This window comes from Piliocolobus tephrosceles, chromosome 2 (genome assembly GCF_002776525.5).
Source record: "Piliocolobus tephrosceles isolate RC106 chromosome 2, ASM277652v3, whole genome shotgun sequence".
In the NCBI taxonomy this organism is placed as follows: Eukaryota; Metazoa; Chordata; class Mammalia; order Primates; family Cercopithecidae; genus Piliocolobus; species Piliocolobus tephrosceles.
The window spans coordinates 111,780,133-111,805,882 of record NC_045435.1 but is presented as its reverse complement, the minus strand read 5'-3'; the positions used below and the strand labels follow the sequence as shown (position 1 = coordinate 111,805,882).

At 33.9% G+C, this 25,750-nt stretch overlaps 1 protein-coding gene across 1 annotated transcript in view; it reads left to right on the top strand.

Annotated features, from left to right (window-relative positions):
- The window catches only part of NAALADL2 (N-acetylated alpha-linked acidic dipeptidase like 2), a 978,063-nt gene that overhangs the window by 372,407 nt on the left and 579,906 nt on the right, over window positions 1-25,750 (top strand). Inside the window, exon 3 of the mRNA XM_023184822.1 lies at window positions 13,329-13,602. Coding sequence (XP_023040590.1) covers window positions 13,329-13,602 — 274 coding nt within the window. The remainder of the gene's footprint in view (window positions 1-13,328; window positions 13,603-25,750) is intronic.

Below are 25,750 nucleotides of genomic sequence, written 5' to 3'. Positions count from 1 at the left end.
ACCTTTTTCATCTTAAGATGGATAATTTGTGCCTTCTCCCTTCTTCTTTTTCTTTTCATGAATAGCGTTATTGGAGCTGGTCAAATATATAGCCAGTATTTCCCTTTGTTGAGTTTTTCTTCTGTACGCTTGTCTTCATTTTTATTCATTTTTGCTATTATTTTTATTTCCTTTTTAAAATTTTCATTTGAGTTTTTATATCATTGCCTTTTTCTAATTTATTTAAATTGAATTCAGATCATTGATCTTTTTCTTTCATTAAAAAAAATACATTTACTTAAGGCAATACATTTCTCTAAGCACTGCTTTGGCTGATTCCCACAAGTACTGTTATGTATGTTTCCATTATTGTTAATTTCAAGATATTTTAGCCTGGGCATGGTGGCTCAAGTCTGTAATCCCAGCACTTTGAGAGGCTGAGGTGAGCAGATCTCCTGAGGTCAGGAGTTCAAGACCAGCCTGGCCAACATGGTAAAACTCGGTCTCTACAAAAATACAGAAAAAATCAGCCAACCATGATGGCAGGTGCCTGTAATCTCAACTACTTGGGAGGATAAGGTGGGAGAATCACTTGAACTCAGGAGGTGGAGGTTGCAGTGAGCTGAGATTGTGCCAATGCACTCTAGCCTGGGTGACAGAGCAAGACTCCATTTGACAAAAAAAAAAAAAAAAAAAAAAGATTTTTTTATTATTCTATTTTAATTTCACCATTGACTTCTTGGTTATTTAGAAGGCATTGTTCAATTTCCAAGAAGCTAAGAGGTTCTACTCTTTTGCTATTTATTTCTAATTTAATTCCATTGAGTTTACGGCATATATACTGTATGGTTTTGGTTTCTTTAAGTATTGAGACTTGCTTTATGGCCTACCATATAGGCCATTTTTGTAAACATTTCATGTGCCCTTATAAAGTTATTGGATATGCTTTTCTGTATATGTCAAATTGGTTAACTCATCTATTTTCTTATTTTTCTTTTTCTGCTTATTCTATTCTTTACAGAGGGGTTTGGTAAAATTTCTAACTTTGATTGCTGAGTTGCATTTTTGTACCTTCAGTTTTGCTTTATAAGTTGTGAAACCTGTCTTACTTAACCAGATATCATAACAATATATCTGTTTCTACTTAATAACTCAACCACTGCAGCTACACAATGGCTTCCAATAGTAGATAGTCAGTGGTTATTTATTTATTTATTTATTTATTTATTTATTTATTTATTTATTTATTTTTGGAGAGTAGATAGTGGTTATTTATTTATTTATATTTTTGGAGATGGAGTCTCACTCTGTCGCCCAGGCTGGAGTGCAGTGGCTCGATATAGGCTCACTGCAATTTTTGCCTCCTGGCTTCAAGCAATTCTCCTGTGTCAGTCTCCCAAGTACCTGGGACTACTGGCGCCCACCACCATGCCTGGCTAATTTTTGTGTGTGTGTATTTTAGTACAGATGGGGTTTCACCATGTTGCCCAGGCTGGTCTTGAACTCCTGAGCTCAGGCAATCCACCTGCCTCGGCCTCCCAAAGTGTCAGTGGTTATTTTTTGTGAAAAAATATAGCTGAATATGAATGTGAGAATAAGTATCCCATGGCAAAGTCCAGAAAAATGTAGTTAGCACAGTGTAGGTAAGAGTTGACCATTGCCAAAGAAGTTAAGATGGTTTTGCCAGATTCTCCCATATAGAAAATTTTATATTTCCTTAGACATAATAGATATCCAATAGGTACTTGCTGCAATGGTGAGAGTTCTAATATATTTGTTTCTTTCTGAATCTGGGAATATATTAGCTATCTACTTGTGCTTTCATGAACTAGATTAGCATCACTTATCCATATTAAGTAGTATGAATTTAGGCACTCACATTCACACAGTGACATCTTATGATCTAGACTAAAATAAGGTCCAACGTCTCTACTATTACTGGAAAACTCAAAATTCTCTGAGATGTTTCCTACTTATCTGCTTCTCAGACTTGATGCTGACAACTTACTCTGCCAACCTTCATTAATTGGCATGTCCATAAGCAGAACAGGAAAACGCATATCATTCAGTGTGTTCTTGGAAACCTCCCATTATTTTCTACAAGAAACATGAACTGGAGCAGTTCTCAATGTTTTGGCCTCAGGACTCCTTTACATTCTTACACACTATTGAGATCTTCAAACTGCTTATGTTTTTGAAAGTTATATATGTCCATGTTTAATTTATATAGGATTAAAACTGATACATTTTAAAAAGATATTAATTTATTAAAAAATAAAAATCCCATTACATGTTAAGAATACAGCATTTTATGAAAAAATAACTGTTTTTCAAAGAAAAAACATTTAGAGAGAAAAGTCGTATTGTTTTATATTTTTCAAATCTCTTTAATGTCTGGCTTAATAAAACACTGCTAGATTCTCATATCTGTTTCTGCATTCAACCTGTTGTGGTATTTTTCCTCCAGCTTTATTGAAGTATGATTGACAAAATTGAATATATTTAGGGTATGCAACATAATGATTTCATATATGTAGGCCTTATATAATTACCACAATCAACTTAATTAACACATCCATCACTACCCATAGTGTGTGTGTGTGTGTGTGTGTGTGTGTGTGTGTGTGTGTGTATGTGTGTATGTGGTAAGGACACTGTTCTCTTACCAAATTACAAGTAAATAATACAATATTATTAACCATAGTCACAACTCTATATATTATATTCCTGGTATTTATTCATCTTCTTACTGAAAGTTTGTACCTTTTCATCATACCTCTCCATTTCTTCCACCACCATATACCTCTACCTCCTGGCAACCACCATGCTACATTCTTATTCTATTAGTTTGATTTTTTTTTTCTTTTAGATTTCACATAATTGAGATGATGCAGTACTTGTCTTTCTGTTTGTGGCTAATTAGATATTAGTATAGTATCCTCCAGGTTCATCCATATTGTTATGAATGGCAAGATTCCTGTATTTTGATGGCTGAATGAGAGTTCATTTTATGGATACCACATATTCTTTACCCATTCATTCACTGATGGGCACTTGGGTTGTTTTCATATCTTGACTATCATGAAAAACTATGCAATGAAGATAGGCATGTGAATATTTCTTTGAGATAAAGATATAATTTTCTTTGGATATATACCCACAAGAAAATATGTAAAAATTTGAATCCATTGTCTAGAATTGTACATTAAAATATCATGAATTGTTTTGGATTAAAAAGATGTCAAATAGGAGCTTTATAATTCCAATCATAAAATGAAGCTAAGTTTCATATATATTTTCGGATGCAGTTTTTACAGTATTCTCAGTACTTGGGACAAATCATTTAGGAAAGAAGGAGAAGAAGGGAAGTTACATTTGTAAGTATCTGGAGGTACTAGAGACTATGCTAAGGACTTTACATATGTTCTAAAAAACTCTAAATGCTGGAAGAAACTCTATAAAATGTTACTGTTCAACATATTTCCATGTTGAAACTGAGGGTGGACAATTGCAATGTTGAAACGGAGGGTTCTTAAGTTTTGAAGAGGAGGTGAAGGTTAAAGAAAGAGAGTTGGCGGCTCTACAGCAACACAGGTTTATGGCAAGAACAATCTATGGAGGTGGGAACCAGTCAGAGCCCACTGCGGCCTACAGGCTGGAATAATTATAGGTCTGGGTGGGAGTAGTCTGGGCGGTTTGGCTTGCTGCCTGGAGGATATTGATAAGATGTTCTTATGATCATGCAGTTTGGCCCTTTTTCCAGTGGACTGTGATAGGATGTTCCTTGGATGTCTGCCCAGCAGGATATGATAAGGGAGTCAGGTGACTGGGCAGGATGTGCCTCACACCCCTAACCCCTGTGAAAGGTTTCACTCTGACCAGGGCCTGCAAAATGGCTGAGGACTTACAAAATGGCGCAACTTGGACTAACAAGGGTCAGAATGTATTAATATGTATAAGATCATCTAGCTTGTATGCTTAAACCAGAAGTTAAGCTCTCCTTTGCTGAATCCAAAAATCTAGAATCATTTTACTCTTCATCCTCCTCTTCCCAAAACTGCCATCTCCACCTACTCACTACCCACTGCCAAACTTTTGCTGAAAGTCTGCTCTCCTGGTATCATGGATAATTCATTAGATTCCGTAGACTAGGTCCTGGCCCATTAAGAATAGTGTATGTTAGAAATATACCATTGTCAATGCTGTTCATTTCTGGTCTGGCAAGAAACCTCTTTTTTCTGTCTTCATGTTTACAGTAGAGATGTAAGCATGTAAGTGATAGCTTATTCAAATACCAAAATGTGTAGCATGCTTCAAAACACTTTTTATCTCTATTGTTTTAGAATTTATATTTTTCATTTTTGTGTTCATACTATCATTACTTCCAAAGGCCAGCCATCTCTACAGATTTATTTCAATGTATTTCATAAGTTTGGATGGGTTAACAGTTGTCTCATGATTTTTGTAACTTACCATGTAAAGACAAGTTGATTTAATTAAGATGATTTCACTGCTTTGGTGCTGAAATGAGTCTGCCCAGGAAGGAAGGTAGTGTGGGTTAACAACTGAAAAATAACATATAAGTTCTTACAAGCTTTAAATTTTGTTCTGACGTAATCATTATAATTCATTGTTCTGGCATAATCTTTACCTGTTTGCATTGTCACAGAGAGATGACATCTAAAAATTATGTTTAAAATATATCTTCCCCATTATATAAAATTACCATTACTATTTTAGTCAGTCTTGCAGGGCTACTCAAGATTTCGTTATCTATATTAGAAAATGAACTAAAATAAGTGTATAACATCTTAAAATTATATTTCCAATATAGTCTTAAAGGTATATTTACTTAGTAAAAAATATTTCCTGAACATTGGTTGTGGTTACTATTTACTAAGTGCTAGAGTTCTGTAGTTGAATTTTTAGGATGTGTTAAAAAGGGTAAGACTACTACTTGTCTTTTAAAAAGCTGAATTTTTAGTATTTCTGAAAGAGATTAATAATCTTTGTGTTAATGACAAGAAAAAGGAATCATTATTAGTGTTTAAGTAGTTTAATTCTCAGTAAATATGCCTATTTTGAAGTGTGATAAAGGCTAGTCATTTCTATTACAATCTTATCAAAATGGAAAAACTTTCTCCCAATTATTTATTCAGTAATCTGTTCACTTACTTGAAAAAAATAGAAATAATGACTCTTTTTATCAAAAGTCTCTGTGTATTGACCACCCAAGTTTATGTCATTGCATTAAAGAACCAAGCAGATGAAATTGAAGACTTGTATTGTCTTACTGATTGGATTAATTTGTCCATTCTGTGAGTCTGCTTTCAGATACCCTGTTGTGTTCTTCTCTCTTGAAATCCAAATATACACTCACTGTTAACCAGAGATGAAATTATCTCCTGCACAAATGTGTGCAAGAGTGAAAGATGTAGAGTTATAACACTGGATTTTTTTGTGTGGCACAGGTAATAATAGATGTGTTGAGAGTTTGTTATATTTCTGTGTGCTCTGGCTTTTAAATCAAGCTTATCTTACTTATCTTACTGTCATGGGGAACATAAATTGATATAAATATCCAATCAATTAAAGTATGTGTTGAGTATCAGCTTTTTGCCTGGGACTTAAGCAGAGGGCACTGAGCCCATCAGCATGCATTCTATTACTTGTAGAGGAGACAGATATGTACCTTGTTTTCCTTGATCAGAAGAGGAGAGACTATTACGTTCTCTGGCAGATAAGCCATTTCTGAACCGATTTTTAAACAGAATGTATAAAAAATCAGTTTTCTTCTTCTTTGTTCAGATGGTTCCCAAACTGTGAAATTCAGTCTATTGTAATTTTGACATAGCTACATTAATTTCCCCGAGCATCATTTTGTCATGAGCATTAAGATTTATTTCCACCTACCTCTTACTATGTAACTATTATTTTACCCAGATACAGTGCTTTCTAACACTCATCATTTTTATTGCTTTTGGGAAGCATCTCAGATTGGGAAACTAGCTGTTTTTTTCTAAATAGTAGCACAGTATAGTGGAAATCTGAGATTCAGTGTAGAATAGTGGAAAACTGACTCATTTAACTTAGGATGTTTAACATCTTGATTGCATTATCTAGCCTTCAATTTCCTTATCTGTAAAGTGGCAACCATAGTAGTTATATCAAGAGTTTTTTGAGATGATTAAGCATAATAGTAGACATTTAATATACAATTTGTAGTTAGTATGTTATTTTAGAAGGTAAGAAGTAGTTGAGCAAGAAACCATGGCTTCATTGGCATGCCATTAGTGGCTGTGTTGCAAGGGAAGGTTATGGGATGCTGTCTTTCCCTCTCAACCGTTTAATTCCTTGCTGCTTGGTTTGTTACAGTTTGTCATGTGTTTTAACATTTCCAAAGCAAAATTATGAGATTGAAAGGTAATTTCATCCTGTATAGTCTTTAAATTCATCACACACATATAGTACATGATTCACAGAATTTTACTACATTGGATACCAATTCAAATAACAACCTAATGAAATGTTTGCTTTTTTAATACTATATTAGAAATATCACCCGATATAGTATGAGTATCTGCATATGTTATTGTAAATACCCATAAGAAAATATTAGTGGGCATTAATAAATGTGCTGATTTTTTCCATGTGTACTGCTAGTTAATTTTTCTTTAGATGTTTTCTTTCCCCATTCATTTACAGTATACTCTTGGCATTCAACCTGGTGTTAGGAATGCTACATGCATGGCTTCCTCCAACTCTGACATCACTGTTGCTCTGTGACTCATACTGTAGCAGGTGTTGAACATTGATATAAACAGAATTTTGTCTATGAAAGCCAAAATTCTCCCATTTCTAATCTCCATTGGCCAATGGAACATTAATGCCAAAGTTACTTACAAATTCAAGTCTCAGGCATGACAGTTCATTATGCTGCCTGCCAAAACTACTGGCCCATGGAAACCCTTATTTTAAAAATTAAAGCACAGTAAAACTCTCTGTCAAATAAATACCTTGTGATTTTAGATTATACACTTCTATTTTTGCAGCTTTCTCTGAAATTAGTAAACTTAGATTATATTGCAGTTAATTCTTTAATAGAATTTCTCATTTAATACAGAAAACTACTTAATTATAGCAGAGTGATTCACCATAAATCCTGAAACATTTATTGTGGGGAAAAAAGGTATAATAAACTGTTGACATCCTCAATAAAATCTATTTATTTTAACATTCTAAATGATTTCATATTATTAATAAATATAATCCTTTGACTCAACCATTTGCATCCATAAGACTGTGTTGATGAAGGCTGATTTAAAGCAATTTAAAAATTACATAATTGTAGAACTATGAACTCATATGATCTCTTGAAATCATTTTCTTAAACAAGAGAAGCATATACAATAAACTTGATAAATTTAAAATAAAATTTTAAAAGACATCAGAACTTAAAAGTAATCTTAGGAAGACTACAAGTTAAGAGTTATTTTTTAACTTATGATTAAGTATTTGAAATGTTGCCACTGTTTAGAAAGAAATCATATTTTCTAGACACCAGTATTTCTACAATCATGTGTGTCCAAAAACTTTGCTATCATCTTTTAGTATGCATTTTTTGTATTGATATACTTGTATTTTTTAGGTTTCTGTAAAGATAAGCTCATATTCCCTTGAATCCAGTCAACAACTAGAGTATAGGAGAGTTGAATAATCTAATCTCTATTTGGTGAGATAATGTGCCAAATGGTATCACCTCAATCAATTTTGAACAAGTATCTATTCCATTATGAAAGTCTGTGGAAGAAACAGGTTAGGTCATAATTCTTAACTACTTTTCTGCCTTGGATATTGTGGGAGTAGCAATCAATACCTACAAAGAAATCATGTCTTAGGTGTTAGGTGCTCAAGTTAGTGCATTTCCGTTTTGAGTAATTTTTAATAGATATTCTGAAAAATGCATATATGCTGAATACATTATTACGTAACTACTTTGAAGGACTACTATCCTGAGGTGACAGAATCATCAGAGAAATTCCCAAAGGAAAAAAAAAAAAAAAAAAAAAAAAACTCGAGGAAGAGTACTGTGGCAGACGATGAAACCAGAAACCTAGTAATTAGAAAATTAATGTAAGGTAGCACGGAGCCCAGTGAAAGAGCTGTGATTCAAAGAATACATTTTAAAAAAATTTTATATTAAAATCATTAAATCAGCAGTTCATAGTTCTTCCATAATAGGAATATCAAGTACAGACAATTTTTAGTTTAAGAAAAGTTTCTCTTTTAAAAATTCTAATAATATCCAACCTCTCCTAGACAGCAGATCAAGAAGGAATGCTTGCTATCTCATTTTGTGTGATTTGTATATTACAAGTCAAAATCAGAAGTGATAGCTGAAAGGAACATTACATACCAAATTTACTTTTAAAAATGGATGTGAAAATAATAAATAAAATATTTGTAAAATGCATCACATGATAACTAAAATGATAATTCATTCTATTAATCTAGCTTATTTTAGGAATGCAAGTATAATATTTTAAAAATCTAATGTAATCCACCAAATTAAAGAAATAAAACATACAATTATCTTAATAAATGTATCAGAATTTCTGACAAAATTGAATATCCGTTCATAAAACATCTATTAACAATATGAGAATGGAAGGAGTATCTTTAACCCGATACACACATTACAACATGGATGCCTACTATCACACATTATTAATACTTCTTTAAATATTTTCTGGAGGTCATAGCCTGTGCAGTAAAACAAAAAAAAGTTAAATATCTAAATAACTAGAAGGGATATAATAAAATCTTAATTATTTTGCATGTGATATAATTTTTTTAAGTAGAAAAAAGGAAGAAAATTATTATAGTTAAAAAGAGAGTTTAGCAGGATTACTTTATAGGACAACTGAATAGTATTCCTCTACACCAACAATGGGAAATATTTTAATTTTAAAACATACTTTTATGTTAACATTGACCAGACACTTAACCATTATCTTAATTTGTTCAGGCTGCTATAACAAAATGCCTTAGATTAGATAACTAGTAAACAACAGACATTTACTTCTTATAATTCTGGAGGCTGGGAAGTTCAAGATCAAAGTGCCTGTGGTATCTGGTAAGGGCCTGCTCCCTCCCAGATGGTGCTTTTTAGCTGTGTCTTCACATGATGGAAAGATAATATAATATAATCACCACCCAAAGACCCCAATCTCTTAATAGTATCACCTTGGGGGTTAGGATTTCAATATATGAATAAACATTCAGACTATAGCAATAATATTAAGGATTTATTTTTATATTATTATAAGGATGGCATTTCTTCCCAAAGTGATCTTTAGTCTCAATGTGATTCCAGTCACAATGTTGGCATGGAAATTACTGAACTCATTCCAATATTCATATGGAAGAGAAAAGAAAAATAATTTAAGATTTCCTGATGAACTAGTAGTGTGACTTGCCCATTCTGGATATTAAGACCTATAATGAAGTTGTAATAATGAAAACAGCACATTATTATGGAGATGGAAGAAAAAAGACAAATTGAATTTATTTGGGAACGCAGACACACCCAAACACATATGGTAACTCATATACGACAGAGTTGTCATTGCACATTAACGGGGCATATTTGACATGGGGTACTAGGACTCATGTTGGAAAAAGTGAAACTGGATTCCTGCCTCCTACCACATACCTGCACACATATGCACACATGTTCTCCAAGTAAACACTGAAATGTGAAAAACAACTTCTTAAAACTTTTAGGAAAAAAAATGAGAATAACTTTATGACCACAGCATTGAGGATTTCTTAAGCACATCAGAAAATGTGAAAACAATTATATTAAAAGCTCTATGCATTAAAATTATAAACTTTTGTTTATCATAAAACAATACATTGCAAATAAAAAGAGAAGATAAAAACTAGGATAAAATGTGTGCCATACATATGACCTAAAAAAGATTATTCAGAACATACAAAAACTTCTATAAATATAGGCAAAAATAAGAGCAGTTATTATACATAAAAGGAAATGTGAATAGCTAAATAATACATGAAAATATCCTCACTGGTAATCATGAAGAAGCACATTAAAACCACAATGGGATATAATCTTACCTTCATTGGAGAGCGGAAATTGGATACAGGAGCAGAGGGTGGTAAAGGAAGCCTTGGAAAGCTATTTAGTATATCCTGCATTCCAGCAGTTGTACTTCTGAGTTAAACACATAATGAAATATTACTTTATACTCACTACACTGACAAAAGTATAATATAAAATAAAATTTAAAAGTAAAATAAGATAATGGACAATACCAAGTACTGCTGAGGAATGGAGGAAGTAGAGCTGTCATGAAAAGATGACAAGAGTATAATTAAAATTCTTTTAAAAGCATTTTGACATTTTGAAATAAAGTTACACAGATGCATACCTTATGGACCAATAATCCCTTGCCTAAAGGAACTTTTGCATATGTCTATCAGGAAACATGAAAAAGAATATCCAGTGCAGCATTGTTTACAATAGTGAAAAACTGAAAACAACTTTAAAATATTTATCTTAGGAAAATTGATTAAAAACCTGGAGGAATCTCAGACGCCCAATATTGAGTAAAAAACACAAGTATGAAAGCCATATACAAATATACCAATTTTGTAAAAGTGAAAACACCTATAATTAAAGAAATTGTTAAAGAGATATACATATATGTATATAAACCTATTTTAAAAAGACAATGGGAAACAACAAAATCAGATTGATGCTTACCCTGGGGACCGAGGCAAGTGATTGAATAGAGAAAAACTATTCTTAGGCTTTGATAATATTAGCAATCTTCTACTTCATAACCTGGGTGGTTGCTTTGACTACTCTTTATAATTGTATATGCTCTATATTCCTTATATGTGTAAATTATTTCATATTATTAAAAATGATGTTGTAAAGTACATATCCCATAAATTAAAAGTGAAGTAAAGACTGTATACATTTTTTTCACTCATTAATTTTAGCTTAGTACTGAAAAATATTTAGAAATCCTCCACAATTGGTACAAATTACTAATTCTTCAGTTGAGCCCCAAAAGAAGTATTTCATTTGCCTTTGGTGGCCCTTATGGTATAACACGCAATGTTTTCAGTTGCTTGCACCATAAAGCAACTGAGACCAACAAAAGGAATGACAGATTAAACATCTTGCACATTCCCTGGTGGATTTATGTTCATCAATTAACTGTGTAGAGGAGCAAACAAAATATAAGGCAGTCTTCACACTTTTTTTCTCTTTGTCTGTCAGTGTTAACGATATATTGCTATGTTTGTATAAATAAAATATGTATTTTGAAACCTCATTTTATATGGATTTTAACAGAACATTATTGATGCACCTTTGTAAATGACTTTCCCGTCAAATCGTGTTGTTTTAACTCAATTTGCCTGCCCCATCCCAAAAATACAGAGAGAATGCAATAGCAATGGAGAAAGAGGGTAGGAAAAGGTAGAGAACAGATAAAGTAACAACAACAAAACAAGGTGGAAGGCAGATCCCTCTTACTGGTAATGAAAAATAATATAATTCTTCTCACCAACTCTTCCATAAAATTTAGGTGGCACTATTGACTGGTCCAAGTAGATATTAAAAAAAAAAAAAAAAAAAAAAACAGAAAAGAAAAGAAAAGAAGAGGGAAGAAAGCATGAATAGGAGTAGCTTCACAAAGATAGGAGATAACTGAGAAACTGTTTTTATTGCATCTTCCTGTGTAGGCCAGCTTCTAAGCTCTGGCCTCAGACTTCTCTTTTATCTCTTGTAATGCTTTCTTACCACTATGATGTCTGCTTCTTATTTCTTTTCTAGGCATGTACTGTTGCAGGGATGTCCAGTCTTTTGGCTTTCATGGGCCACATTGGAAGAACACTAATTGTGCTGGGCCACACAATAAAATACATTAACACTAACAATAGCTGATAAGCTAAAAAAAAAAAAATAAAAAATTTAAAAATCTTTTTAAAAAGTCTCATAATGTTTTAAGAAAGCTTACGAATTTGTGTTGGGCCACTTTCAGAGCTGTCCTGGGGCCACATGCAGCCCATGGGCCATAGGTTGAACAACACAGTTTAGGAGTTGTTAAATAAACAGGGTCCTGGAGGAAATAAGTGAGAAAAATAATGTGATGGGCAAAAATAACAATAATATCAAGATAAACACTTAGATAATAGCTTGGATAGCAATAAGATTCTTTTAAGAAGGTACATTTTTTCCCTAAAAGGAAATTATTCCTTTTTGGTCCTTTTTTATTAATATTTCAGCCATGAAACTGAAAAAAATTATCTGGATTAAATTATTTTTATTAAGTTCTCATGTCTGATTCTGTTATAGGTACTATACACAAATTTTTAACAGATTTTTTTCTTGTTTCTAGTATGTCATAAGCAAAAATAGTGTCACTGGATTATGGGATAGGTATAGGAATAAATATACAAAGTACACAAAGTACAACACAAACAGTTTCATATTGGTTTGGCAATCTGTGTTTTTGTTTTGATTTTATTGAAAACCGTGCTCATAGCATCATGTAATTTGGCATAAAATTTGCATCTAAAGAGCTCTCTCTGTATTATTTTAAATAGCAATAACTATATGTCAATCAGATCATTTTACATGAAATCACCTTAACTATAACAAAGAAATGTCTCAACTGGAATGACACCTAGATTTTGGAACTGACTTTTAAGTGGATAATGTTGATGTTGATAGAAGGATCAGAACTAATAGAAGATCTAGTAGGCATTAATATCACTCTTCTCTGGAATGCCATAGAGCTAGCTGTATTAGTGGGTTTTTTGTTTTTTGTTTTTGTTTGTTTGTTTGTTTTTCTTTGTAAAGAGTCTCACTGTTGACAAAGCAGGAGTGCAATGGTTCCATCCTAGCTCACTGCAGCCTCCAACTCCCAGGCTCAAGTGATTATTCCACCTCATCTCCCACAGATGCATACCAGGACATCCAGCTAATTTATTTTTTAATGTTTTGTAGACAGAGAGTGTCGCTATGTTGCCCTGGCTAGTCCTGTGCTTAAGCGATCCTCCCTCCTTAGCATCCTAAAGTGCTGGGATCACAGGCATGAGCTACCACAATGGCCATTAGTTCTTAATTTAAGAAATTAATTCATTCTCCTTTGATTTGTGTTTATGTTTCATGTGGTAGGGTCCTGTCTCATTTATCTTTCAGTATCCCACAACATGTATTAATATTGTTCGTATATTGAGCAGTCATATCTCAAAAGAATAAAGAATTATCCTTTTAAAAAAAATTTTTCTTTAACAATTTATTTCAGAAATTTGGTACACCTGTATAAAAGTGAAGATGACATGGAAATTTCAAAGAAGATTCAGACTCAGTGGACCTCTTTGGGCCTAGAAGATGTACAGTTTGTAAATTACTCTGTGCTGCTTAATCTGCCAGACCCTTCTCCCAGCACTGTGACTCTGAGTAGCAGTGGTCAATGCTTTCATCCTAATGGTCAGCCTTGCAGTGAAGAAGCCAGAAAAGATAGCAACCAAGACCTGCTCTATTCATATGCAGCCTATTCTGCCAAAGGAATTCTCAAGGTAATATGGCCATTTGTCTCTGTCATTTACAGTGAGATGGAATTAGAAAACAACAGCTTTCATCTAAATTGAAATAACTGGCAAGATGCAACATACAAAAGTAACCATTAAATCTTCTCAATGTGGAGGTGCCAGGAAAGAGAAGGATGATGTGGCCTTTCTGACCCTTTTTTTGTCATATTTTTTTTTTTTTTTTTTTTTTTTTTGCAGTTAATGTATTCGTCTTTAATAGGTTGTGCTCAGTATTCACAATAGCAAAGACTTGGAATCAACCCAAATGTCCATCAGTGACAGACTTGTCATATTTTTAAAGTGAAAACATGTTAGAAAAATTTAATTCAAAGGTGTCGAATGTGTGACTGAGTCATTCACATTTTGCTCTGTCGATACAGTGCAAGTCTATTTCATTCTATGGCTTTGAAGAGGCAAAATTTAATACACTGATATACAGAAAGGGAAAGAAATGGAGAGGGTTGTGTTTTGAGATTCTGTACACACAAAATAAATTAAGTGGAAAACTGATATGATTATTAACACATTTAAGATTTGAAACACAACGCCCCTGCTTTCATGATGAAAAACACATGCGATAAGAAGCCTGGTGTGTATTATTTCTTCATACTTTCTGGGTCAGCAGATTTATGATGCAGTTGTTTTTTTTTTTTTTGGCATAGTGGTTAAGTGCAAGGCTTGTAGAACCATGTGGACTAGTTTTAAATCTCAGCTCTCCAATTAACCACCGTTACTTAACTGTGGGGAAGAAACTGGAGCTGATTTCCTCATCTCTGTATTGGAGTCAATAATAATTCCAACTCATAAGGTTGTTGTGAGAAAATATTAATATATGTAAATCTAGGATGATAGAGCATAGCCTATAGTAAGAACAATATACAAGTTAGATATAACGTGTAATTTGGTCAACAGTTTCTTTTCATAGGCAAGTTTTCTAACTCTATGTAAAAGTGTAATTTGAAAAAATACACTTAGTTTTTTTTTTTTTTAAATCAAACTGTATATTGCCTCATTTAATACCAATGAAATAATGTTATTTTTCTGACTGTTGTTAATAGCACAAATGTTTCAGAATCTAACTTATTATTAAATTTGATTAATACGTGGGATGTTTAAATCATTTTAAATTACTTTGCATAAATACTTGAAATAATGACAGTAAATGCTCGTTCCTAATAGATTTTGGGGAGTGGGAGGGAGAGGCAGATTTTTTGGCAGTCCAGCATCGTTTCTATTCTGTATATATCATACTTTGACTTTTAGCCAAAGAGCTGCATATAACTGTTACTACCTTGCAAAGTCTTACCATTAATTAAATTTTAATATAATAGTAAATGTCTGCAATATTTCTACTGTAGGACTCATATAATTTGATTTGATTAATATTATGCTCTTTCTGGTAGGTAATAATGGTAACACACCTATATATTAATAAAAATAGAGGAAGGCAACTGTCACTCTTTCCTTGATTCAGAAGCTTCGGCCTTAAGCCAAGACTCTAAAAGTTACCCTGGTATTTTCTCTAAAACTCCTAACTCTGCCTAAGCCGTACGCATTTTCAACCTCTTCTTTATCCCAGTTTGCTCAGGTCATGCCTTCCCCTAAACAAAAGCATATCTAAAACACAGAACATTCACAAAAACACCAGGAACTTGAGTGGGTCCTTGGAATCTTCCCCATCTCCTTGCTTCTCAATTTCCGCTGGTGAACATTGATTATTCCTTGAAGAAGAAGATATGCAAAACTCATGAAACTATAACTTGCATCCTTATTTCCTTAGCATGGCTATCTGTAATAACTCGCTGGGCCCAGTGGATTGAAAGTAGAATAACATTAAATAAATTCCTTAGATATGGGTTCACCACAAAAACCCTCCCTCAACGTTCCTGCACTTTCATATTATTATGCAGTTTCCACCCAGACCAAGGAAAGAGATATCCTATCATTGTGCAGCTTCCCAGAGCCCCTTATGGGAGCATGTGTATGTTGGTCTTACTGTATGATGGGGAGATTCACTGGATCTGGAAAATTAAATTTCTCTGACTCCTTTATACTTGGGACTTACTGCATAACAAGGGAGAGATGGGAGAGGAACCCTTCAATAACAATTTGTTTACCTTGGTTTAAAAGGGATATTGGCCGGGGGCAGCGGGGGCTCACGCCTGTAATCCCAGCTCTTTGGGGAGGCCGTAATCCCAGCAGTTTCGGAGGCCGAGGTGGGTGAATCACCTGAGATTAGGATTTTGAGAAGATCCTGACCAACATGATGAAACCCTGTCTGTACTAAAAAAAGTTCAAAAAATTAGCCGGCCCGGTGGCGGGCCCCTGTAATCCCAGCTACTCCTGAGGCTGAGGCAGGAGAATCGCTTGAGCGCGGGAGGTGGTGGTTGCAGTGAGCCGAGATCGCGCCATTGCACTGCAACCTGGGCAACAAGAGCGAAAATCCTTCTCAAAATAAATAAATAAATAAATAAATAAATAAATAAATAAATAAATAAAAATGGGGGGCAGGGTGGGGTAGTGGATATTAACAGATATTGTATACTTCTAATTTCTGATTCATACTCACCACCAGCAAACCTTCATAAAAATGGAGGTGGTGGTGGAGGGAAAAAAGTCAGGGAGAAGATCACTTGGAAGAATCTGTTTGGCCCTAGAGTTCCAATATTGGGCAAATCCACTTTCCTATGATATTTGTGCAGATATTGGACACAGAGTATTAGAGGTAATTATATGTTTGCTTTTTATATTTTTTAAAAGACTAGGCTGAATCGCAAAAATGTTCATCACTCCCTTCATTCTAACCGATGATGCTGTAGGATGGATATGTAAATATTTTTCACCCGTTATTTTCTTTATTCTTTCACACTTCTGCAATTAGATAGCCTCACCTTCAAGTGTCCTGCGTTCAAGTAGTGTGTAAGAGTAATAAATTTTTAGTTATTTAGTGTCCATTGTTAGACTCCTTCACACAACTGAATGTCATCTCATTTTTAATGTAAAATAAAATTTTAGTTTAAAATATATGTAATATTACTAATATGTAGAGAGGTTTAATATTTTAAGAAATAAGTTAAAAATGTGAATTTGCAAAATTCCATAGCTTCAAGCTTCTTACTTTAAAAAACTGAGCCTATTCCCTTTCTTCTAGATATTTTTAGACCACACCAAATTCCAAGCAGTCACTGGTTGATTAGTTTATAAGGACCCTATAATTATGATTTTATTAGAATTAAAATGTATTCAGACCTGAAGTATTTTAATATCTTTTTCAAATTTAGCAGTCATTGTTTGTGAAGGTTAAGTTAGCCTCCATAAATTTTACTTGAGCACCATTTTTATTTCCTTGACAATTTCAAACTGAGGCCTATAATGGGGAGGGGAGAGGCGGGAGGGATTGCATTGGGAGTTATACCTGATATAAATGATGAATTGATGGGTGCTGACGAGTTAATGGGTGCAGCACACCAACATGGCACAAGTATACATATGTAACAAACCTGCACGTTATGCACATGTACCCTAGAGCTTAAAGTATAATAAAAAAATAAAATAAAATAAAAAAAGAAACTAGAAATGTGAATTCTAAGGATACCGATGTTGTTCTCCACCCTCAGCCCCTCCCTCTCTCATTTAGAGTTATAAGTTATAAGGGAAGATTAGTTGTATTCTCAGCATTTTGGTTATATGTTCGATACTTTCAGTAGCTGTCTTTTTAGATCCCTTTAAATGAAACAGTTGTTTTTCTTATCCAAATGTATGTGGTTCTTTCCTCTTCTTTATTTTTTCTTTTTCACTTATTTTTTCTTGTCAAGATAGGACACGAAAGAAGAAACCAGTTTACTTAAAAACAATGTATTTTAACTTTCAAACTAATGCATGTGTGTATGTGTCTATAACAATGGCCTTTTGTGCTGTTTTCTGGGCCTGTTGTATGACAATTTCTATTACAGCATTCGGGACAATTGGGAGAAGATAGGGTTCAGTAACACTTTCTTGCATGTCTCTGTCTTTCACAGTTAAGGCAATGAACACCTATTTCTAAGGATTCGACGTTGTATTGAAAGCCAATTTAAAAATGAAAAACTTAAGATAACCAACCAGTGGTTTTATCTGTTCACTATCAAAGAGTACTCATTTATTTTTTACAAAGTTAATTATCTTTTCGTTTTGCTAGTGGAACTGTTTTTTTTTTTTTTTTTTTTTTTTTTTAATGTCCCTGTGTAACCATATCTCTGAGAGTTTTCTACATGTTTATCTTAACAGTTATAAGTTTTTAAATTTCCTTTTATTTCACATAAAAGAAAATCAACCTCTACTGCAGATTTATGAAGTTATCCACATATCCATAGTTCTAAGTCCTTATGTAGTATCCTCCCACCATTTGTAAGTGTATTAAAACTGCCTTTTTTAAAGAAGAGTTAAAAAGAAAAAAGCTTTTAAAATGCAACTGTTAAAAAGGAGAAAATAAAGTTAACTGTAGATGTAGAAATACACTCCATGTTTGAAATATTTGGCCTAAACAAAAGGCATTGTTAAAGGAAACAAAATGCAATATGGATAAAACTAACACCTTATATTTGAAGAACATAATTTGAGAAATTAATTATGCAAATTAGATAAAGTCACTGTTTTTAAGATTGTATTAATAATGCAAATCTATTATACTAAATACATATTGATTTAAATATCTATATCAAGAAAGCATGTGCTATTGATACTCTTTTTTAAAACTCAAATTATATCAGTATTGTTATAATTTTCAAAAGCAACTTCTAGGTGGATATTATATATGCATATAGAATACCTGCACATATTTTATATTCCTGTTTTAGGTATATTACTGAAACTCACATATTCTAATAGCTAAGTCGCTGGTGATTTCTCTGTATCACTTTAAATCATTCCCTAATTCAAATCAAGCTTGAGTGGTTGCTGCTGAGGATTCAGGCATGCTCCTTTTTGATTTTGAGTACATTGTGTTTGCATGAATTTCTATCTGGCAGAGCCATTAACAAGTTCTTAAATTATTCTAGTCTGACTGCCAGCAAAGCTTGCCACAACTTTTTGCTTTTGACAAGGTTATTTGTAGAAGAGGAGTGCCCCTTTTCTTTGAAGAGCTGTCATGTCCATTCATCATAGGACCGTTTTGTATAAGCTTCCAATTTGTGCTTTCTGGTAACCGTCTAAACAGCATTTCTGATATCTGAGATCTACTTCAAAAACCTACTTAGTGCCAGCATGATGGATGGTGTACTTTACAACTTCTTTGTAATTCATCGTGCACTAGAAAGGTGACATTGTTTACGCCATCATAATGACAGGTGGGTCAGTAAAAGGGTCCTAAGGAAAGTTGTCCTGTCAGATGCAAAATACATAATAAAATGGAGACATAAATAATTTAGCATGTGTAAGGTTAGCTTCAGGGAATAAACAGTGATTTATATTTTTATTAAAGGGTAAATATCAACTATAATATTATCATGGAGTTAAAGACATTGGTAGTGAGTGCTGAAAATGTCTAGTCAATTTTATAAATAGAACATACGACTTTTATGCAATTTCTATGCAATTATTTCTTTTGTCCTTTGTGAAACCCCGGCAGATGCAGAAAACTAAATCACATGATAATATTTGCTGTACGTTGGTCAGATTGGTTCTGCCGTGTTGTTGCTGAGCAGGGGATTTTTCTCATTTACATACATTTTATGGATTTTGTATCTTTTCTTTCTGTAAAGCTTTATTTTTTTATCTGAAAGATAAGCCAAATAATACAGTTTTATAGAGAAACTTATTTTTAAAAACTCATTAACTGTACAGAAGCTCTATTATTATGAAGATATGTGTCACTACCCTATTCCGCAGAGAGCAGAGTTCAACAGCCCAGACTAGCATCCCTTCATAATAGGTGTGCAAATGTGGGGTGGTCAGGTCAATTCTCTAGGATTCAGTGTTCTCATTCATATAAGGGGAATAGTCATAGTAACTTTAATGGTTTTTGTGGGGAATAAATGAAATAAGCCATGTAAAGAGCCTGACAGTTAGTACTCTATCAATGTTAGCTATTATTATCCTGTAGAAAGTGGACACATTTAAATGGGAGAAATTAAGAAACTACCAGAACACCAGAACAATATATCAAGATTTGAAAGAACAAACTTTTATTGTATTTATCACATTATCTAAATACAATCTTCCTGTCTTCTGTTTAACATGATAAATACGAATCATTAGGGAAGAAAATGCCTATGCCAGTATTAATAAAAATGAACTGTACATAATGCCCTGATCATATGTTTAATTAAAATTGAAAGCTCAAAAAAATCACAAATGAAATGTTTTATTCCTGAATGCAGAATGATAAATCATGTTGAGTTGGACCTGAAAATCATTGCTTGTCTTTATGTGTAACATATCAATTTGTAGTGCCTTAACGTATGAAATCTGAACACTGTATCAAATATTTTCTCAGAAAGTCTTAAAGTGAAAAAAATATAAACACTGCATGGAATCCTTGCAGTCAGATGCCTGTTTTGTCATAGCTAGAAAAACTTGGTCTTTCTCTTGTATTTTGAATATTTTCAAAGAAGAGCAAAATTATCAACATTATGGCAAAAGGCAGAGCTATATGTATTTGGCTCTGAATGATTGCTCTTATAGAGAACAATATCAGTGAGCTAGGGAAGTGGAATGGAACTGTAATACTTAAACTTTTGTTTTCTGGATGGTAAGATGAAGCAACTATCTCACCAACAAAGAAATGTGAGCTTCCAAGTTTTTTTGTTTTGTTTTGTTTTGTTTCGTTTTGTTTTGAGATGGAGTTTCTCTCTGTTGCCCAGGTTGGAGTGTAATGGCGCGATCTCAGCTCACTGCAACCTCTGCCTCCCGGGTTCAAGCGATTCTCCTGGCTCAGTCTCCTGAGTAGCTGGGATTACAGGCATTTGCCACCATGCCCCACTAATTTTGTACTTTTAATAGAGATGGGATTTCTCCATGTTGGTCAGGCTGTTCTCGAACTCAAACTCCCAACCTCAGGTGATCCACCTGCCTTGACCTCACAAACTGCTGGGATTACAGGTATGAGCCACCATGCTCAACCCAGCTTTGAAGTTTTCAAATGGTGACAGTGGCTTTGCATGTTATCAGTCTCTCTTATTTTTCTTTTGTAAAATCCATCTTTTGGCAACAGTGCACAAGTGTGAGATAAATGACTGTGAATGCAGCTGTTATTGTTATTTTTTTAAATCTGCATAAAGTCCCTTGGCCCAGTGTGACCTTCTATTTCTCATTTCATGAGCTCTGTTCACTAACCAACTAAGTGAACATAACAATTCCATAATTGCTTCTTTCATTTTTTAAAAAAAATCATTTTATTTTATTTCATTTCATTTCATTTCATTTTATTATTTTTTTGAGACAGAGTTTTGCCCAGGCTGGAGTGCAGTGGTGCAACCTTGGCTCACTGTAACCTCTGCCTTCCTGCTTTAAGCAATTCTCCTGCGGGAGCCTCCCCAGTACCTGGGACTACAAGCATGCGCCAACGTGCCCAGCTAATTTTTGTATTTTTAGTAGGGATGGGGTTTCAACATGTTCACCAGGCTGGTCTGGAACTCCTGACCTTAGGGGATCCACCCACCTCAGCCTCCCAAGGTGCTCGATTACAGGCATGAGCCACCGTACTCAGCCCATAATTGCTTCTCTCATATTTGAGAATAATAACCATGGGGTTAGTTTCTACATATTTAAGAAGATATATATTTTCCCTGTATTTAAAATTTAGACAGGAACATTTTCAAAAAACTCATTCTAACACAGCATATTGTACATAGTTAAATATTTGTTACAGAGAGTACATTTTCTACCCGTGAAAGAGAACAAAAGCCTATTTTACGAAATTATAGCTTTAAAGCAAAGGTAGCTAAATTCAACTAAGTGGTTAAGTGCAGTGGACTATTTTCCCTACTTCATTACGACACATGTGACATTTTTAGTGAGAAAGTATTTGGATGCAGATTTTTAATTTGACTGAAAGTTATTTCTAAAGATTTTTAATCCCCGTAATTACTATTTGACAGAAAAGTGCAGTGTTTTCATTTTTATTTCTGATTTGATTTAGGCACACTACTTGCAAAGTTAAGTGATAATGTAATTTTCTTATCAGATGTATGTTTTAATTTATATAAAATGCTTGTATTTAAGTATTTTGTTTCAAATAAGACTTACTTCATTTCAGCAGATGCTGCAAATTCAGTCTTTTCAGAACTAGAGAGATCTGTGGAAAAGTTGGTTCTTAGGTTCATGCAGTGTTTCAACACATTAATCCAGGAAAATGCTGTCATACTAGTTTCATAGTCTCCAGCAAGAATTTTCTTGAATGAATTTGCAACTCCTTCAATACACTTATCTTAATAAGTTGAGTATCATCTATTAAATAAAGTGCCCCATGATTATTAATTTGTTATTCCTTATATTTTAATCTGATACTAAAAGATTAACTTCCTCATGTAGCATATAGCCAGCTGGGTCTCACTAATATAACAAGAAACATTCAACTTTCAGCAAATACATCCTGAGTATTTTTTATACATTAATCTCAGGGGACACAGCGGTAAATAAGAAAGCCTTGGACCCTGCTGCATGCAGCTGGCAATATAATAAGAGAAACTGGCATTTAAAATTGCTTGGCTTGATGCTGCTATAAAAACTAGCAAATTATTTAAATATCTAATCTCCAGTTTCCTCATCTATAAAAATATAGATGTTATTTATATTAATGTTATAGAATATTAATATTATGTAGATAGACTAGAATATTAATGTTCTGTAGATAGACTAGAATATTAATGTTCTGTAGATAGACTAGAACAATTGATTCAATCTGCTTAGTAAAATGTCTAGCACAGGGGACATGAATGGTTAAGTATTTCTTTTCTTTTCTTTTTTATATCATGCCATAACAGTTCTGTATGGTTTAATCCTTTCCACAACACACACACACATACACACACACACACACATTCTATACTCAATTTTCTAATAGCTGGAGTTTCCTATGAATCACCTTTTGCCCTTATCTCTTTCTTGCTATTATCTGCTTTTATGGAGACTTCTCCTTGGACCAAGGCCTAACTAAGCACAAGCTTTAACCCCTATATCTAATGCATAACTGTTTTCTGTTTTCAACCACCTGCCAAAACGTCTACTAGTGTTTTGTTCTACTGCTTTAGAAGGACACACACACACACACACACACACACCGTGCGCACCAGCACAAACCAGATTATTTCAGCTGGTTAGTTGACTTTTTGCATCTTTCCCAATTCTCATGATCTCCCCGCACAGTTCCTCAGGAAACAATGCCCTGTTGGTCATTTGAAATAAATTATGGTGAACATCTTTAAACCATAGAAATTTGCAAATGCTACACATCAGGACTTTTTTTTTCACTCCAAGAACCATTTTCCTAGCATACAGCTGCCCAGCATTCAACCAGAAGCAATGGACTGGATTGCCAGTTACAGCATGGTCATGATATTAGGGTGGAATGGAAAGAGCCAAGAACACTGCCATGGGGTAGAAAGTGAGAGTGTGCTCAGTGCCCACTTCTGGTCCCCTACCTCTTTCATCTAGGGCCACAGAAGCCACTCAAAATGTGGTCATAATATTTAAAGGGGCAGGGAATTTCCTTCAGATTTCTCAAGGTCTGAAATGGGAAGATTAAGTTACCTTCTCGACAAAACTAATGGAAAATCAAGAGGGAAGTTATCTTTAAAAGTTATCTCTAACTGGTGTGAGATGGTATCTCATTGTGGTTTTGATTTGCATTTCTCTGATGGCCAGTGATGATGAGCATTTTTTCATGTGTCTGTTGGCTGTATGAATGTCTTCTTTTGAGAAATGTTTGTTCATGTCCTTTGCCCACTTTTTGATGGGGTTGTTTGTTTTTTTCTTGTAAATTTGTTTGAGTTCTTTGTAGATTCTGGATATTAGCCCTTTGTCAGATGAGTAGATTGCAAAAATTTTCTCCCATTCTGTAGGTTGCCTGTTCACTCTGATGGTAGTTTCTTTTGCTGTGCGGTGACAGACTGGATTAAGAAAATGTGGCACATATACACCATGGAATACTATGCAGCCATAAAAAAGGATGAGTTTGTGTCCTTTGTAGGGACATGGATGCAGCTGGAAACCATCATTCTTAGCAAACTATCACCAGAACAGAAAACCAAACACCGCATGTTCTCACTCATAGGTAGGAACTGAACAATGAGATCACTTGGACTCAGGAAGGGGAACATCACACACCAGGGCCTATCATGGGGAGGGGGAGGGGTGAAGGTATGGCATTGGGATTTATAACTGATGTAAATGACAAGTTAATGGGTGCTGATGAGTTGATGGGTGCAGCACACCAACATGGCACAAGTATACATATGTAACAAACCTGCACATTATGCACATGTACCCTAGAACTTTAAGTATAAAAAAAAAGTTATCTCAAGTTATTTTGAAATACAGACCTTCCTGGGATACTTCTGGCTTCTGGAACATTTTGCAAAATAGCTATTGACATTCCATCCTGCTCCTCAAGCAATTGTGACTGACTGGCTCACTAGCCCTTTGCCTGAACTTTCAACACAGCAACCATGTCTTTCCCTTGCCCTCCACTCATACCGTAGGAGAGATGATTGACTTTCACAATTTCATTCTAGGACCCTTATCTCTGGAGCAATCAGCTAGCATGGTTGTTGATTATTTATTTTGTGTCTTATGATAGTTTTATTCCTAGTTTGCTTCAGGAAAACACAATAAATATGTTAACCATGGGAAAACTGATAAAGTTGCAGAAACTCCCATGATCATTTATTAGGGACTTTCATGGTAATATATATGGAGTAAAGCTAACCTCTTTTACACTAATTTATTTTATTCATTCTCATGTTGAGAAAGACTAGTCTAGATTTACTTTCTCTATACCTCTTTTTTCAGATCTGGGATTTGTCAACCAAATGGGATCAAACAGTTTTAGTCTATGAACACTAAGTCTTCTTTTTGGTAAATGTTGAGCAACCAACCAAGATACTGTCACCTTGTTGAGCTGTACGATAGCTCAGATTTACCACCCAACTGTTGTTCTTTCGTTCTTTGATAGATTTTCTGAAATTTTATCCTTATCCAATCCCATCCCTGTAAAAATGCATAACTTTTTATTTCAACATTTACTAGTCATGTTTTACTCCTCAGTATGTGTGATGCCTCTGTTTCATTTGGTACAGTTCCTCATTCCTTTAAGGACTATGTACTTCCTGCTGTCTAAAAAGTTATTCCCCAGGTCTGTGTATGGCTTCTCATCATTTGGATGTGAACTCCTTAGCAATGTCTTCCCTGACTTCCCCTAATTACTCATCACCCTCTATTACATTACCTCTATTTTACTGTCTTTGGGGCATGTCACCATTGAAAGTTTTCTGAACTGTTGATGTGTTTGTTTGCTTTTTGTTGTTGTTGTTGACCTCTCAGCAGGAGAAAGTAATCAATAGGAAAGGGACCGTTTGTAACTCATTGCCTCCCTATCTTCAGAAACTGGAATGCAGTGTATCACATATTACCAGAAAATGAAATAATTATCTCTTTAATACCCTCTTTCTTGGACTTTCCTAATTGTTTTCTCCTGTTTTTTCTTCCATTTCTCTACATATTTTTTCAAAATCTCTTTTTTAAAAGATATATTTTTACTTTTAAAATAACTCTGTGTAATATAAATAGCTAAAGGAAAGATTTTATGGCCAATTAAGTTTTATTTTTAAATGTTGACCAAATAATACAGAAGAACAGCTATATAATCTCTAAGGTACTATTTATTAAATTCTGGAAAATGTTTAAAGTTTTGCCTTTCTTTCTGACAATCTACAATTTTTTTACTCTAGCCTGAAATATTAGATTAAATTTGCATTATTTTTTCTATTGACTTTGGAGACTATACATGTAAAATATGGAAATGAAATCCTGACAAAACTGTTTCACTTTAGCCAAATTTCTATTACAATAGTTTTAACTTTTTTTGTCCTTTGGATGTGCATTATATGTTAGATTGTAAAACTGAAGACATTTTGCAAATGTATTAAACAACTACTGTATG